Raw genomic sequence first — 16,592 nt, forward strand, 5'->3', positions numbered from 1 at the left:
GGGGGGGGGAGGGAAGTGTGAGATGAGATGGCCCAAAGAGCACCAGAGCTCGCCCTTTCCAATTGTTCCATGAGTGGAGAGCCTTTGTTCTTGTTCCCGTATCCCTCAATCAACCATATCATAACACCTCTCACAACGCAACAGAATGCTGCCTTTCTCACTGCTCGAGACGCGACGCCCCATGATTCCGAGTCCAGTTCCTCCTGCTTTCCTGCCTGCAAAACCCCGACCCATCCCTGCCTTGCCGGTCGACCATCTTGGGCAACCCCACAAATTTATTGATCCAATTTATCACCACGAGGTGCCAGACGAGACTGTTCTCCGGCTTCAACACCCAGTGGTTCTCGTCTGGAAAACTCAAAAACCGACTTTCGATCCCCTTCATCTGTAGCACGTTGAAGGCCGAGAGACCCTCGGCAACTGTCAGGCGGTAGTCGAGTTCGTTGTGGATCACAAGCATGGGTGTCTCCCAGTACTTAGTGAACCGGCTGGGATCCCATTGATCGTAAATCTCCTGTCTCTCCCAAATGGGCCCTCCGAGGTCGTGGACGGGGAAGTACTGCTCCTCAGACGCCAACTGGCCCGTCATGCTGAACACGCCATCGTGGCAGACCAGGGCCTTGAATTTGCGACCCAGGTCGTGCCCCTGGATCCAGTTCATCATATATCCGCCGTAGCTGGCACCCAGGGCAACTGCCCGCGAGGTGTCAATGAATCCCAATTCCGACTCGATGAAGTCAAACCCTTTGACGAGGTCCTCGTAAGGGAGACCACCCCACTGATTTCGGATCGCGTCGGTAAAGGCCTGGCCATAGCCCGTCGATCCCGTTGGATTAGGACAGACGACCACATACCCCTGCTCAGCGAAGACAGCAGGATTCCAACGCGTTGACCACTGGTCGTTCCAGGCACCTTGCGGGCCACCATGGATCAAATATGCGAGGGGATACTTCTGATCCGCCCGGAAGAAGGAAGGCCTCATCATCCAAGCGTGCACGGGGTGGTCATTCGCACCTTTCCACCATATCGAGGAGACTTGTTCGGGAGACAGACCAAACATGCTTCCATTTCTGCTCAGCGACGAAATGACCACCGGTCTCGCCTCAGTCTGGGCATCGGGATCGACAAGAGCGTAAATGCTGTTGTCGATCAGGCTATTACTGGAGACGAGCAAAAGATTAGACGTGGCCGACATGGGAGCAAAGTCAATGATGTATCCGCTGTGGGTCAGTTGACGAGGTCGCCATTCTGGGCCCGGACTCGCCGTCAGATCGAGTGCAAAGAGACATCCCCGGCCGGTGTCTTCAGCTTCCATTAGCAGCATCTTGCCATCCACGGACCACTTCAACGAGGTAGGAGACCTGGCCCAGCCGCCTTTGCCATCGTCTGTACGCATGAGCTCGACTGTGTGCACGGATTCACCCTTCTCAAGTCCACCCAGGCCATGGACAAGGACTATTCGATTTTTGTCACTCTCATAGCCATCGGTCGCCATCTGGAGAAAAGCCAGGGAGTCCCCGTTGGGCGAAAAGACAGGCGACGAAGCTGCCCCATTCAATCCGTGAACGTGAAGTTTGTGGAAGCTTGCGGGTTTCATGTCCAAGACATCCCTTTTTGGTACGAACCAGCAATCACACTTGGTATGTGTGGCAGGATTGAGATGGGGGTCTTTGGCCACGATCGTCAGGCCTGTCGGGCCAATGTCGAAGTGGTCGACTCCGCCGAACGTTGGAATGGGGCATTCCAACTCCGTCCCCAACAATGCGTTTTTGAAGCCAAGCAAGCTGTATCGTCCTTGGCGAGAGGTCACCATGGGTTGTGACTTTTGCAGCAATGCTGTAAAGATGGCGTTTCGCTGCTCGGTGATCCACGAATCCCAGTGTCGCACAAACAACGAGTCATAGACACGGGCCGAAGTATGGGATTTCGGAACATCCTTGGGATTGTGCAAGCTCCCATCTGGATTGGCTTGACCGGCAACAGCAACGGCGACTTTACCCGGTTCAAGGAGATAGAGCTTGAGACTGGAGACAGGGCCTGAAATGGTGCCGGCCGTGTAGCATTTTCCAGGAAGAGTGGCGTCGGTGACGATGAAGCTGGTGTTTCCATTCTCGCATTCCTTCAACCAGACGACTTCATGGTTGGTCCCCAGCCACCTGGGCTCGCTGGCCTTGGGGTCTTTGCTGATAGTGGCGGCGGTGCCCTGGGTGAGATCTAGACAACAGATCTCGCTGGTGCGAGAGTGGGTGTCGAACGAATAGGTGGATTGTGTGTAAAGCGCGAGCTTTCCATCAGGACTCGGAACCGCCGCTGACCTTCGTGGAGCGCTCAGGAGGACCCTAGGACGGTGAATTGGTGCCAATATGAATGAGCTGGTCAAGGTTTGGCTTACTCTGGGGTGTAGTGTTTCCGGAGTGTCATGGCTTCAGTGCTTGTCGCCACAGACAGGCAACAATCAAAGATAGATGAAGTTTCGGAAGACCCCAGATCTCACAGACTGGACAACAGAGTCCCAGCGCGTAACAGACGACAGAGAGTGAGGTCAGAGTGGTGCTCGAGGTTCGCCGCGACGCGATGAGTCTGGCCCTATTCCCTGCTGTCCTCACTCTCAACAGAAAAAAGAAAAACGCGGGGAGAGCTAGCTAACCCCTGTTGCCACTGTTGCGTCTCACGGGGCAGCAGCCCGGAGAGTCTAGACCCGCACGTGCCGGTGCTGAGCAGAGACACATGTTGAGGCCGCCGTTCGACCGCCATGGGGCAATATACTGCATATGCCTCACTATGTCGCTGGGGCTGCGATGAGCGCGACGAGTTACACCTGACGTAGGAATAACCAAAAGATTTAGACGCGCAAATCATCTAAACCCTTGATGGGTGGAAAGAATACGGAGACCGTCCGAGTTTCGGGAGAAGTAGGAACATCCTCGAAGTCACGGCCTCTCCCTCCGTACTTCCCGATGGCGGCTCTTTATTGGCAAGGGAAACAGAATATCCAAAATCCAAGTACAAAGCCTTTCATACTATGCAGACTGACGAATTTCCATCACATAATATACATGGTATCTAGCATCCAGGCCAAATCTAGAGGTATCTCATTTTGTGCACAGCATTCCGGAGACCACAGGGCTCGCATCAAAGGATAAAAAAAAAAACTCTATAGATCATAGCATGACCAGAGCCTCCCAAGCATCTCAAATCGTATCATAAACCCAAGGATCCTGCAACGCCGAGCTCAACCCAACTTTTGACGAGAAACTTGCAGCCACACCGTGACACTGACATGGGGATTTAGACCACCTGGACTCCGAACTTCCAGACCTGCTGCACAGTCAGGTCTCCCTCGAGACCCTCCTCCAGCACCACCAGATCCGCGTCCATGCCCACTTCGAGTCTGCCCTTGGTCTTCTCGACGTCCTTGCCCAGCATCTTCGCCGGGGTGCTAGTCACGCATTCCAACGCTTTCGCCGTTCCGCAACCGGTCCATCGCTTGAAGTTGTTCACGCAGTCGATCAAGTCAACCACGCTGCCGGCGATACGTCCGTTGCTCTCCAGCTTGAGCAGCTTGCCATCCTTGATGAAGCGGTCTTCTCCTCGCCACTCGTAAGCTCCGTCGGGACATCCGGCAAACTTTTGTGCATCGGTGACAAGGATTGCGCCTTCCGGGTGAGCAGAATAGGCAATTTTGAGGGTCTGCGCCGACAAGTGGATACCATCGGCGATGAGGCCAAAATAGGGCTGCTTGTATCGCGCTGCCGCTTCTTCCAAATCCGACATAGAGGTGCTGATGCTGAGGCTGGAACGAGGGGTTGACCTCCGCGACGATCGTGGAGAGCCTTGTGGCGATCCCGATGGACTTGCCGGGCGGCTGGTCTTGGGCGTGGCTACTGGGGTCGAGGGTGCTGATTGTCCCAGAAGACCGAAAATACCAGGATCCCGATGTCCGAAAGGACGCATGGCGTTGAAAAGATGCGTGACCATGGACGCCCCCGCCGCCATGGCAGACTGCGCCTGTTCAAACGTGGCATCAGAGTGACCCACGGAAAAGACCATGCCGCGGCCGACAAATTCAGGGATCAGGCTCATCATGTGTCCCCTTTCCGGAGCAGCAGTGATGTATCTGACATTGTGAAGATTTTCTGCACCGTAGCATTCCTCGATGTCGGCCCAAGAATGCGCTTCCCGCAAGACCTCCTTGTTGTGGATTCCATTCCTCACTGGGGACAAAAAGGGCCCTTCGATGTGTGCCCCTAGACTCTCCGAGCCTTGACTGGCGTCACGAGTCTTCCCAGAGGGACCGAGATGAGGGAGCACAGCATGATAACTCTCCGGCGTTGTGCTGATGACGGTCGGGACAAATGAAGTGAGGCCCGTCTTGATCATCTGCTGGGTAGTGTGAGTCAACTTGGAGGCGAAATCTGGGTCGGGTGTTGAGAAGTCGAAATTGTGGGAACCATTGATCTGGACATCGATAAAGCCGGCAGACAGGATCCTGCCTCGAAGATCGACCGTTCTGTCGGGTCTCAGGTGTGAGGAATAGAAGGCCGACTGGGGACTCATGATGCGGCCTGTTTCGGACGACACCCAAAGATCCCCGAGCACCAATTCCCCATCTTTGAGAAGATAGCCGTTCGTGAATCGAACAACACGGGGATATGACGTCGACATGGCGGAGAAGGTCAAGGACAGTTCAATGATCGGAGAGAAGATGCCGTAGGACACGAGGGAGCAGTGAGATGAGGAACAAAGGAAGGGACGATTCTCGTAGGGAAGCCCTACAAGAATGAAGAAACCAAAAAGCCAAAGCCAGGAGGCAGCACTATAGACATTGAAATAACTTGGTGGACGAGGGTGGTAACCAGATACTCACCCAGCGGGTCACGTCATAAGGTTTGTCCTGGGCACCATTGGGAATATTTTTCTCTCGCTGTGACAGGCGCATCGAACATTCTACTGGATCCCACGACATCCCTGACCATCCGGGGCACGGCAGCCTGCGGAAATGAGCGCAAACAGCCAACGGTCGTTGGTAAGGGAAATTCGAGGGGACAGGACACGGCGCGAGGAGAGGAGAGGACAAGACGGGCTGCTTCTCCTGTCATGTTGCAGCGTGTAAGCACGTTGTGGCAACGACGGCAACACAATTCGGTGGCATTTGATGGGATTTCTCTTATGAAATCGGCACACGATCCTGAGGGAGGCGCCCAAGGTGAAGGGTAAGGTGAGCGTTCCAGAGGGTTCGGCGAGAGAGTTTGGAGGAGGAAGCAGATGAGAAGACAGATGGATGCAACGATGACTTGTGGTCGATGATGGGAATGAGACGTTGTGCAAGATGAAGATGGAGTGTGTTTGGGGTCGAAGGGCAGCGTAGCAATGGGCGCAGATGGCGCAGATGGCGCCGATTTGGTGCATGTAACCCTAAGGCGGAGAGGATACGACTCTGTTATCACGTCACGTGCGCCTCCATTTCCGTGGACTTGATCTCACTTCACTTTCATTTCTCTACCAGCAGGTACGAGATACCCTGCACTTTGTGGGGGAGAGACTCTGGTCCCTCTCCAGGGTGTTGTAAACACTTCAGGGCCTTACTGTCGTCTGGACAGGGTCTGTCCCATGCTACGAGGTACTACTTGTTACTATCACTATCGGAACCACTACCACTGCTCCATCCTCCTCTACTATCTCCTCTTCCATCGTGCCGCAATCATTCCACTACCATCCCTTCTTCTCCTCCTCCCTCCCTCCTATTCTCCCTGTTGCTGCATTGCATTTGTGTGAGGCTACAATGCTACGGCTCTATCTCTCTATCACTCTATCTCCCTCTTGAAGCCCGTTTCTGATCATTCAAGGTCAAGGTAACCATTCACCTTAGCGTGCCTGGTGACATGGTTGGAACGATACTCTACCACCACCTACCCTTGCCCTGGCGATACTTGTTCTATATTACTTCTCTCCCTCCCCCCGTCCGTCCCCATTCCTCCAGTTCTGCTGCTGAGCGGTCCACGGTGCACGCGACCCATCGAACTCATATGAGCCAGACTCCACTAGGAATCTGCCCCGAGACTCCGCAATTGATCTCCGCTCGCCACCTAAAATCGTCCCAACTTTAAATCTCGAGAGCCTCGCCGCACCGCTCCAACTTTTTCCCTCCCGTCGTCTCTCCCTCCCTTCAGCATTGCTTGGTTCCTTTGCAATGTCAGACATCTCCAACGAGAAGATGGCCACTACGACCGAGAAGTCGGGCGGCACCGAGACGCCGCCCGAGATCATCCACGGCGGTGAAGACACAAAGCCCGAAGGGAAGCCATGGATGTACAAAAGATTCAAATTAGGGCCCATCACCATTCCCGCCTATGCGTCACCTCAATTCCAAATCGTCTTCGTTGCGCTTGTGTGCTTCTTGTGCCCGGGTATGTTCAACGCGGTCAACGGGTTGGGTGCCGCTGGTCAGGTCAATGCGCACGACATCAACAATGCCAGTACCGCAATCTACGCCACTTTCTCCGTGGTGGGCTTCTTTGCCGGTAGTATTGCCAACAAGATCGGTCTACGCTTGACCTTGGGATTTGGCGGTTTCGGATACGCCCTTTACATTGCCTCAATCTTGTCCTACAACCACAACCAGAATGCGGGCTTCCTGATCTTCGCCGGTGCCTTGCTGGGTGTTTGCGCCGGTCTGCTATGGACTGCCCAAGGGGCCGTGATGATGTCGTATCCTCCTGAGAAATCAAAGGGTCGATACATTGCCGTCTTTTGGATGATTTTCAACCTGGGTGCCGTGCTGGGCGCTCTAATTCCGCTGGGCCAGAACCTTCATTCCACCAGCAACTCGGTCCAGGACGGCACTTACATTGCCTTCATCGTCCTGATGGCCGTGGGCTTCGTCCTGGCCGGATTTCTCTGCAACCCTTTCCTCGTCCAACGCAGTGACGGTTCGCGTGTCATCCTGATGAAGAACCCCACCTGGAAGTCCGAAATCAAGGGTCTTTTCGAGGTCCTGGTGACCGATTGGTACATCATCTTCCTCTTCCCCATGTTTTTCGCCTCCAACTGGTTCTACACCTACCACTTCCAAGACGTGAATCTCCCCTACTTCAACATCCGCACCCGCGCCTTGAACAATGTGCTGTACTACCTGTGCCAAATCATTGGCGCCTGGATCTTCGGCTTCTTGCTCGACACCACCTACTTCCGTCGCACCACCCGTGCCAAGATCGCCATTGGTGCCCTCTTTGTGCTCACCTTTGTCATCTGGGGCGGTGGCTATGATTTCCAAAAACAGTACACCCGCGCAGAGACCAGCGCCGACGACTATCACAAGCTTGACTTTACCGACCCGGGCTATGTCGGCCCTATGTTCCTGTACATGTTCTACGGAGCCTACGACTCTGTTTGGCAGACTACTTCGTATTGGTAAGCCGCAAATGTCTTTGTAGAGTTTTGTCCCGAAAAATCTTTGCACATGGGAAATTGTCCCACTAACATTTCTCCCACATAACCAGGCTTATGGGTGCACTCACCAACAACGGCCGCAAACTCGCCAACTTCACCGGTTTCTACAAGGGCATCCAATCTGCCGGATCTGCCATCTCTCCGCAACTCGACGCCAACAATGTCGCCTTCATGACCCAATTTGCCGTCAACTGGGGCATGCTGGCCGGATCCCTCCTCGTCGCGGCCCCCGTCGTCTGGACAAAAGTCAAGGACACGACCGACATTGACGAGGATCTTAAGTTCACCGACGAGACAAGGGAGGACGTCTTGCCTCCCAGCCCGGTCGGACCTGTCGTCGGTGCAGAGGGCATGATGGCGGAGAGGAAGGAGAAGATGTAAAGATCAGAAAACTCTTCTCATCGGAGGTGACAAGACAGGAGGGATACGAATGCGAACTTTTGCTTCTCCCGTCTCCAATTTGCGGAAATGCCTTGGGGGTGGGGGGGAGTCGAAGGTGGGAGGAGGGTGAAGAAGAACACGTGTTAATGGCCATGTTGTACAAGAGAAAGGCAGTGATGTGGTGATTGATGTACATGCAATCAGAGCAGAAGGAAGTAAAGACTCAACCGACCTCATTAGTCGCCACTGTCGCCGTTGTCGTTGTTCCCGCATAATGCTCGGTCGGAGTGGTGGTCTTCGGCGAAAGGGGAGTTTGTTTTATATATACCGGAGCAAAACCCCCCTGATGATACCAGGCACTGGCCAGGCGAGAAAGATACCATGACGCCCAATGTATGTAGCATTAAACTCTTTCAATCACCTTCGAACCTTGAAGAACAAGGCAGTGTTCGTTTTGATCGGCTCGAACCTTTGCAGCATCTGCTGTTACTGTCTATCATGCACATACATACGTACATGTATAGCTCCTCAGAGCTACCCCTGGAGCCCCAGCCGTTTCCTTCACTGATTGTTCCCAAATCCCAGTAGGACCCTTGCTCGTTTTGACCGTACGGAGTGCTTTAATGGTTCCGGTGGCTCTGCCCCATTTATTGCAAGATTGCGGGAGTACCGAATCCCCAGGGAGGCGCATCAAGCCAAACAAACATGGGCAATTCATGAATGACAACACCAGTGGGCGCGGCGGCCCGGAAACGAAATGTGTCGGCGAGCGGTAATAGCATGAGTCTTGTTCGAAAAGATTGAGGTACACCGAGTCCACCACGGCGCTTCCGCCCCGAATAGTCTTTCTCATCCGCTGATACAAAGGAAGCCCGCTTCTGCTGAATCTGGCGTCCAGACAAAACGCAAAGACAATGTATTTCTATAGACACACACACACATGAAAAAAGGTTGTACAGTTAGTTGCTCCGCTAGCAATGACATGCAAACGCGCACGCTTCGAAAGTATCCATCTCACAGCATAGCTCAGGCTCAGGACTCCTGCGTCTGTTTCTGCTTCTCTTTACTTCTCTGCGTGGCTAAGGCGACCTGTTCCGCCACGCCGCCGGCGGATTCTCCCACAGTTTTAGTCCCAGGCCTTGTCTCTCGTCGCCATCCCCCATCGACATTCTCGCCTAGAGATAGTCCCAATCCCGCGCCAGTACTCTGTGATGGGATGGATTCAGGCCCTAGTTGTTCCTCCGCTCTCACCTCCGCACCACTGACATGGCGGGTAGGCGTGTTCGTGCCCGCCGAAGAATGCGACAGCGGTTCCAATTCGGCCGGTTCCGCTGAGAAGGGCGCTTGTGGATCGATGAGGATATGCCCGTGCTTGCTCGCAGACGCCGATGATCCCTCGTCCTCCCTTTCTTTTCCTTTCTTGGGCTTGCTCAGCTTCGTACCCTCCGGGCTCTCCGTCAAAGGTCCGTCCACAAGCTTTGTCATCGTCGTCCCCTCGTCGGCCGAGTCGACATCGAAATCAATGTTGAACATTGGATCTAATTCACCTCGATACTTTGCTTTTCTCATCGCCTCGCGCAACCCACCTTCTCCCTCATCGTCTTCATCCTCCTCGTCACCATCCTCACTCCCGTCGAAGAATCGATCGCTCCATCTTGCACTGTCCTGCCTCACGAGCCTCGACAGCGCGGCTTTGCTGGAGTTCATGCCACTGTAGCTGCTCTCCCCTGTAGCACTAACGAGGGACACCAGCTCAGATACGTCATCTCGAGCCTCGCGGATCTCGGATTCGGTACGCCTCGATGCACGTCTGGTGGGAGTGACTTGCTTGTCGCGATCACGCACTTTCCACGCTGTGTGTAATCTCTGCAAATCGGCATGCATGTCCGCAACTTCCGTCGGACTTGCCTCTGTGATGTTGATATTGTTAGTTGTTTTCGCCCTCTTTTCATCGCCTTCATCAATTCCTCTAACCTCCTCCTCCTCCTCCTCAGGTAAGTCCCGTTGGCCCCTAACACTCTCTCCACCTCTGTCTTCGCCAGGAACAGCTTCGTCTCGTCCCATTGCCCTTTCCACGTTCTCTTCATCTTCATCTCTTGTTCTTGCCGCCGCCGTGTAGCCGAAATGTGTATCGCACATGTGTTGAACAACAGGCCACCCGTACGCGTTAGCAAACATGCGGCGGACCACCATGTTGTTGTGCGCATCAGGTTCGAGTCGCACCAAAACTTTGCGCCACGACAGGTCTTTATGGTAGGCACGGGCGATTTTCTCTTCGATCTTCATGCCACCGACATCTTGAACCTGAGACTGGTGCGGCGTCTGATTTGTATTTGCTGGTGTATATGGAGAGTGGCCTGAGACAGGGCGGCGAGGATCAGGAGGTGAAGTCGGCCCCGATGAGAGGTGAGAGGATGACGATTGAGATCCGATGCTTGATGCGGAGCGCCTGATTCCAAAAGTTCGCTGTCGTTTTGCTGGCGGCGGAGGAATGTCTTCCGGATGATAGACACGGTCATGGAAGATCGTCCTGGGTCGAGCGGCAGGGTCAAGGATGAAGTCCTTAGGAGGTAGCGGGGGATTGAGGAGGTCTCCTGCCGATTCAAAGAAGGTAGTTTTGGGAGGCGTTTCGACGTCTCCGGTACCGCCGTCCTGGGAACTGTTGGTGTAGAGTGATGCGCCCCGGACAGGACCCTTCCGGGCGTTACCATTGCTGTCCGCTTGGGGGATTTCTCGTGAAGCTTCGCCTGGGTCTTCATGTTCTTGCTGATGATGCATCGTCTGTCCCCTCCGATAGATTTTCTGCGTCTTCCTCGGACTCTTGGGTGGACTGCCTGGTGGAGACATTCGCTGTCCTGCTTGTGGCTTGAAGAAATTCAACAGTTCAGTCCATAGATTCGGTGCCGCTGTCGACCTCACTTCTGCTGGGTTCGTCGGCCGTTCCGACGGTGGACTCTCCTGTTTTACCAGGAATTGACTCTCCTCGGGCTCCGTTGCCCGCTGGTCATGATCAAAGCCTTCGCTCGTCTCTGCTTGCGGGACTTTCGATTCGGGGTCTGGGGACGATATGCCCGACTTGTGACTGGTCACATCCTCGCCGCTATCGCTAAACAAATTGTTCCAAGTCAGCGCCTTTCTAGGGTCGCTGGCATTTTGGCCTGTCATTTCAGCCCAGCCCCATCCCACCATCGTCCCTACCAGGCCGCTTTCCCGCCTGGCCTTTTCCACCCGACCCAGGCCTCGCCAGTCCAAGAACAGTAAGCAGGACGTTCTCAAGGGCACAATCCCGTCATTGACCACGTTTGAATAGACGGTGCGATTTCGGAACTTCTTCAACGCCACATGCGCCGGACCCGTCGGGAGAATCCTCAGCAAAGGCTTCGCTCCAGGATCAGACTCTTTCCCCGGACCGCCTTTGTTCGATTCATTCGTGAACCCAGCCACCACCGCTCCCCAACCACTCTTGGCCAATGTCGGTGGCCTCCAGGTCAGACCCAGGTCCTGGCCCGTCCTCCCAACCAACCCAAAGTCCAGCGCAAACTTTACATATATAGGATTTTCATTGCTTAATCCCAGGAACGGTGTAGCCATGGCGACAAAATTGATCGGTTTGATGAGATTGAAGAATTCGGGAGAGTGTTTCTGGATATAGGCGATGGCATAGGTCTGGATTAATCCGCCTAGACTATGACTGATGAAACTTATGGAGGTGATGCGATAGGGTAGGTTGTGAGCATGGTGGTTTTCGTCTTTGATAATGCTGCTGTTTTTATGCGCCGGCTGCGTGCTACCTTGGTCTTGCGGGCTGGGTTTGTTTGACAACGACGAGGCTAAAGATTGTGAGAGCGATTTCCCCATGGACGATTTTACGGGTAGGTATGGTTGGTCCGGATAGGTTATGGAGAGGACGTATTTTGCGAAACGTTTGCCGAGATACTGAATCCCTCTCTCGGTCTTCATGGTGTTGCCGGTGAATCCTCGCACGTAGATTTCTTCTTCGTCTTCATCGTCCTCGTCCTCGTCCTCGTCCTCGTCCTCGTCCTCGTCCTCGTCCTCCCACCCCTCCTTAGCGGTATTAGGATTGGCAGCTCCATGGGAAGGGTCACCTGCATTTGTAACGTTCGGCATGGATTTTGACCGCTGCCCCAGAGCATCTCTTCCAAATTCATTCTCTCGTGTCACACGTCGTGTCCTGACCTCGGCTCGTCTTCTTTTCGCATCTTCCTTCGCCTGTTTCGCGGCCGTATCAATGCTCTCCTTCATGAACAGCATATCCGCGCCCACATTACTGTGAATACCATGGGTGAGCAGGACCAAGTGGATCTTCTTCTGCTTGTTTCGCGTTTTCTCCGGTTTCGCGTCGGCATCTCTCTTGTCGCCGTGTCGGGGTCCCTGTTCCACTCGCACTTTGGGTTTCCCGCTGTCTTCTTTCTCCCATTGAGGAAACGGAGGGGTGTTCCAGAGACTGTGGGTGTCATCCACCGCCAACCTGACCGCCTTAGAAAAGACGCCCTTCGGATGGTGCGGGTTGTGTGGTTTTTGAGAACGAGATTGCTGATGATCTTCGAGTCGACCAGGAGCACCTTGCCCGGATCCGATGACACCGTGGAACCCCAGTTCGACCGACTTCTCGTCACGTCCAACAAGGACCTCATAGTCAACGCTAGCTGTTTTGGAAAAAATCACCTGCGAAGCTATCTCGATGATCCACGTGAAGCTCTTTCTCTCGCTCCCTCCTCCGTCTCCGCCTTTCACATCTATACTCTGTCTCTGGGCATCTTCCCTGACATGCTCGGGGACTGTGAGTTTCGCGTTCCATTGTCCACCGGCTTTTAGCTGCGGTTCAAAGTCCGGGGCTCCTTCCGTCAGGGCAGCTTGGTGTTTCTTGTAGGGATCGAAAGTGGAGGGATAGCATGCCACGTAGAGAGTATAAGGTCCATGTAAATAAGCGGCGCGAAGAGGCGCGGCGACCGTATTCTTTATTTTCACATGCAATTGTGTAGGGGGCGGGAGGATACGGTCGAGGCTGGGCGTGTAAGTTACGGTATATCTGCCAGGCGAGAAGTTGGTTAACGGACACCGAGAAGAGGGAGTGGACACGGTACCTTACGACCTCACCAACCCTGACGGCGCCAGTCTGATGGAGCAGGAGCATGGTTCTGGGAGAGATTTCACATGCCGCGATTGCACCAACACACCGTTCAAGCCCGAGATATTCTCATGTATCTTGAACCATTCCTGACCTTCCGTGCGAGAACAGACATTGGGTTGGAAAAGACGGTCGAAAAAGCCTCAACTGCATGATCTTGGATGGTCGAGGCTTCAGTCAGCTTTTCCCTTGACCCGCCATCATGTCCATAACATGAAGAAGTACTCTGTACAAGGTGCACACCGGGCTGGGCAAGTAGTAAGGCTCCTCTATACAATTGTGATTGCCGTCGGTATGACATAACTTTATGGGCCAAGGGGACTGTGATTCCTCGGTGCATAATTTAGTCACGCGCTCACGCTCGCGTGCCGCCGGAAGGGGCTAAAATGGATAATTACATTTTGCTTAGAAGGCCCAAGCTTCATTGAAATATCCATCTTACTATCACCGAACGTAGCAGAGTGTGCCTATGGAGTACAGATGCTACCCAGACAACTATTCAGGAGGACAGACCCTGCGAGCCAGCCCAATGTTCCTCGTCCGAGATCCACGCGACCTTTATCCCATGTCCCAGACTTATCTCCCAGGTTGCAGTGTTTGTCCAGTGCCACGGAGAGCTCGGCGATTGCTCCCTGCGTCGTTGAGCTCGTGAACTCGGGAGTGGGTGTGATCCTAAACGGCAACATAGTTGAGACGTCCCAGCTTCCAGACACAGTGTGCCATCAGGGAACAAAGTCCGGGTGCCATGGTCGATGATCGTTATTGACTGACCGAACTTTGTTGGATGATCACTTCGGGATAACCTCCGCAAGGATCATTCCTACGGCGGTGCTGACGGTGAGAAGCCAGGCCGCCGCGCCGAGGAAGAGATGCATGGCGAAGATGACGAAAATGACTATCAAGGGATGAGGCGCTGAGGGTGATAACCCGATACTACTAGTGAGGCAAAGATGTGCTGAGGAACGTAGCGCGAAATGCATGATTGTGGGAGTATCTGTTGTGTAAATATCGCCTGCGCTGGGTTGAGTTTGTCGACAAATGGACCAGACCTGAAACATCACGTCAAGATCCTCGGATCATTCTCGTGTTTCCAAGGGAAAATGCCTTTAGTTCGGAGTGAGTCGGCTGGATCGCCAGTCACCCGTACAGCTCATCCCGTGGATAGTTACATGTTGAGATCGGCCGTCACTAGTAATAAGTCTAGGGTCGAGGAGGAAACCCTCTATGCTCCCAAGGTTTGTTCACAATCACACTTGATGATCCCGGTGCCCCTATATCTCGTGTATCCCAAAAACATATACAGATGTCGCCCGGAAAACCCGAGTCCAGATTTGTCGGGTCGGAGAACTCAAAGTCTCGCCTTGAGCATCTCGTGGGGCGTGATCAGAGGATCGTAGGCTCGGATTCCGAGAGTGTCTTGCGGGACGGTCGACGTGTGGTACCTCAAGCCAGCCGTGTCGACCATATCTGGCGTCAGGTCTTCCACCTTGGAAGCACCGATCAGCCTCATGTTCATTACCATCTCGTCTTTCAACAGCTGCATTGCACGATCCACGCCGGGCAGTCCATAAGCCGACATTGCGAACAGGAATGGCCGGCCAATTCCTACACCTTTGGCACCTAGGCACAAAGCCTTGATAATGTCCGTTGCTCGACGAACGCCTCCGTCAATAAAGATTTCGAGCTTGTCTTGCAGACCTCTCTCACGGAGCACGGGCATGACTTCGGCAAGGACTTCGACGCCAGAACGGGCGAAATCCAACTGGCGACCGCCGTGGTTGGAAAGGACAACGCCGTGGACGCCGGCCTCGATGGCCTTCAGGACATCCTCAACCCGCTGAACACCCTTGAGGATGATGGGCATCTTCGTAATGCTCAAGAACCAGGGGATGTCTTTCCAACTGAGACTGGGATCGATAAAGCTCGAAATGGCTCTGGCGGCGCCTTGGGATCGGTCAACGTTCTCGCCGCTCTGTTTCTGGACGTTGGAGCCAGTGTCGTCAAACTTGCTGCGCATATCCTTTTCTCGTCTGCCCAACTGGGGAGCATCAACCGTGATGAAGAGACCTTTGCAGCCTCGTGCTTCTGCATGTTGGACTATCTTCTTTGTGATCTCCCGGTCTTTGTTGACGTACAACTGAAGCCACTGGCATTGGTCGCCTTCCCGAGCGTCGCAGATCTCGTCGAAACTGCAAGAGGCCAAGGTCGGGATCATCTGGATAACGTTGTGCTTCTTTGCCCCTCTGGTCAGGACGACTTCCCCTTCGGGATTGCCCAACTTCCCGAGTGCGGTTGCGGTGACATAGAAAGGGATGTCGCATTTCGTCCCGAGCATGGTCGTGCTGATATCCACTTTTTCCACGTCAATCAGCACCCTGGGCCGGAACCAGATTTTATGGAAGGCCGAGTGGTTTTCTCGCATGGTAATCTCGTCGTCGGCACCCGAGCTGTAGTATGCCCAGGCCGGCTTCTTCATCACCTGTCTTGCGACACTTTCAAAATCTATGAGATTATAGCATGCTTCGAGAGGGGGCATGTTCTTAATACGCTCTTGTCTGGCCTTTTCCTCGGGAGTCTCTTCCTTTTCTTCCTGCTGGACGGTCTCCATGTTGACGGGGCCCAGATGTTTCTCTGGAGGCAGATACTTGTCCAAGGTATCAGGGGGGTGGATGGGGTCGAATTCCTCGGTGGCATCTTTGCCGGCATACTTGAGAATGATCTTGGAACCTCCGGGATGCTCTGGATAGTGGTCAGCCAGCTGTAGGTGATTTTCTGAGGTGGCTGTTGCAAACCTGGTAGAAACTCTGTCACATCATAGGCCTTTCCATGGACGATAACCCAACACGACTCTTTCGAGTTGTGTTTGGCTACTTCTTCTCCGGTGAGGGTGCCTACGCCAGGTCTTTCACCTTCGTCACGATTCATCTTGAATGGGCTTCGTCCGAGAGCAGGGGGTGTCTCTCTAAGTCGGGATCGGAGGCAGGAGGTTCCTGAGGACGAGGCGCAGGGGAAGAGAAGAAGACGACAGCGAAAGCAAGCACGACGAGGAGGCCGAAGAGGAGTATAAATGCAAGAGCAAAGCTGTGGAATTGAAGACTGTTTCCGAGGACGAAATTCCGGGGGAGCGCGTAATGATCAGCCATCTGTTCGGCGATTGGTGCGAGATGCCATCGAAGGAGCTCTAGAAGCCGTCCAAGCCATCAAAGCCATCCGAGGCGGGGACAAGATCGATCTCGAGTATGACGGTGTTCCCGCCGCCTCAGCAGCCTCTGACGCTGTCGGTCCCTGTTGTGCGAGAGGATGGCCCTTTGCCGTTCAAGGCTTCGTGTGTGGCCGGGAAACAAGAAGTGCCGATGCCCGCAGAGAGATCAACAAACACCATGCCACCTCCGTCGTCCACACGGCCCACGTCGCCCACGCGTTGCTGGCATGATACCACGAAACCAAGTGGAGAGTCTGCTGGGGCTGCTGGGGCTGCTGTGGTAATTGGTCGCGGGCTATATCGAAGTTTTCCTCTCTCCTTGTTTGCTATTAGGTACAGTAGACATCGACCATTGGCCCCCCCGAAATCGCCCTAGGTAATTCCCCCGCAAAATCCAACCACGACGCTCAT

The 16,592-nt window shown here is 54.1% G+C and overlaps 5 protein-coding genes across 5 annotated transcripts; 1 reads left to right on the forward strand and 4 right to left on the reverse strand.

The window, feature by feature from the left end:
* Positions 1-157: 157 nt before the first annotated feature.
* On the reverse strand, positions 158-2,421 carry Z519_07882 (uncharacterized protein; the record flags this gene model as incomplete). The annotated part of the gene is made up of 2 exons (XM_016765612.1): positions 158-2,339; positions 2,393-2,421. 2 exons carry the CDS (start codon positions 2,419-2,421, stop codon positions 158-160), a joined length of 2,211 nt encoding a protein of 736 aa, XP_016618581.1.
* An 867-nt stretch (positions 2,422-3,288) lies between these two features.
* Positions 3,289-4,665, reverse strand: Z519_07883 (uncharacterized protein; the record flags this gene model as incomplete). The annotated part of the gene is made up of 1 exon (XM_016765613.1): positions 3,289-4,665. The coding sequence occupies one exon, from the start codon at positions 4,663-4,665 to the stop codon at positions 3,289-3,291; it is 1,377 nt and encodes a 458-aa protein (XP_016618582.1).
* Positions 4,666-6,190: 1,525 nt separating this feature from the next.
* Positions 6,191-7,830, forward strand: Z519_07884 (uncharacterized protein; the record flags this gene model as incomplete). Its single annotated transcript, XM_016765614.1, has 2 exons — positions 6,191-7,410; positions 7,500-7,830. 2 exons carry the CDS (start codon positions 6,191-6,193, stop codon positions 7,828-7,830), a joined length of 1,551 nt encoding a protein of 516 aa, XP_016618583.1.
* A 1,032-nt stretch (positions 7,831-8,862) lies between these two features.
* Z519_07885 (uncharacterized protein) lies at positions 8,863-12,985 on the reverse strand (the record flags this gene model as incomplete). Its single annotated transcript, XM_016765615.1, has 2 exons — positions 8,863-12,880; positions 12,936-12,985. 2 exons carry the CDS (start codon positions 12,983-12,985, stop codon positions 8,863-8,865), a joined length of 4,068 nt encoding a protein of 1,355 aa, XP_016618584.1.
* Positions 12,986-14,327: 1,342 nt separating this feature from the next.
* Z519_07886 (uncharacterized protein) lies at positions 14,328-15,904 on the reverse strand (the record flags this gene model as incomplete). The annotated part of the gene is made up of 2 exons (XM_016765616.1): positions 14,328-15,718; positions 15,772-15,904. 2 exons carry the CDS (start codon positions 15,902-15,904, stop codon positions 14,328-14,330), a joined length of 1,524 nt encoding a protein of 507 aa, XP_016618585.1.
* Between the last annotated feature and the right edge of the window lie 688 nt (positions 15,905-16,592).

The sequence above is a fragment of the Cladophialophora bantiana genome, assembly GCF_000835475.1.
Source record: "Cladophialophora bantiana CBS 173.52 unplaced genomic scaffold supercont1.11, whole genome shotgun sequence".
Lineage (NCBI taxonomy): Eukaryota > Fungi > Ascomycota > Eurotiomycetes > Chaetothyriales > Herpotrichiellaceae > Cladophialophora > Cladophialophora bantiana.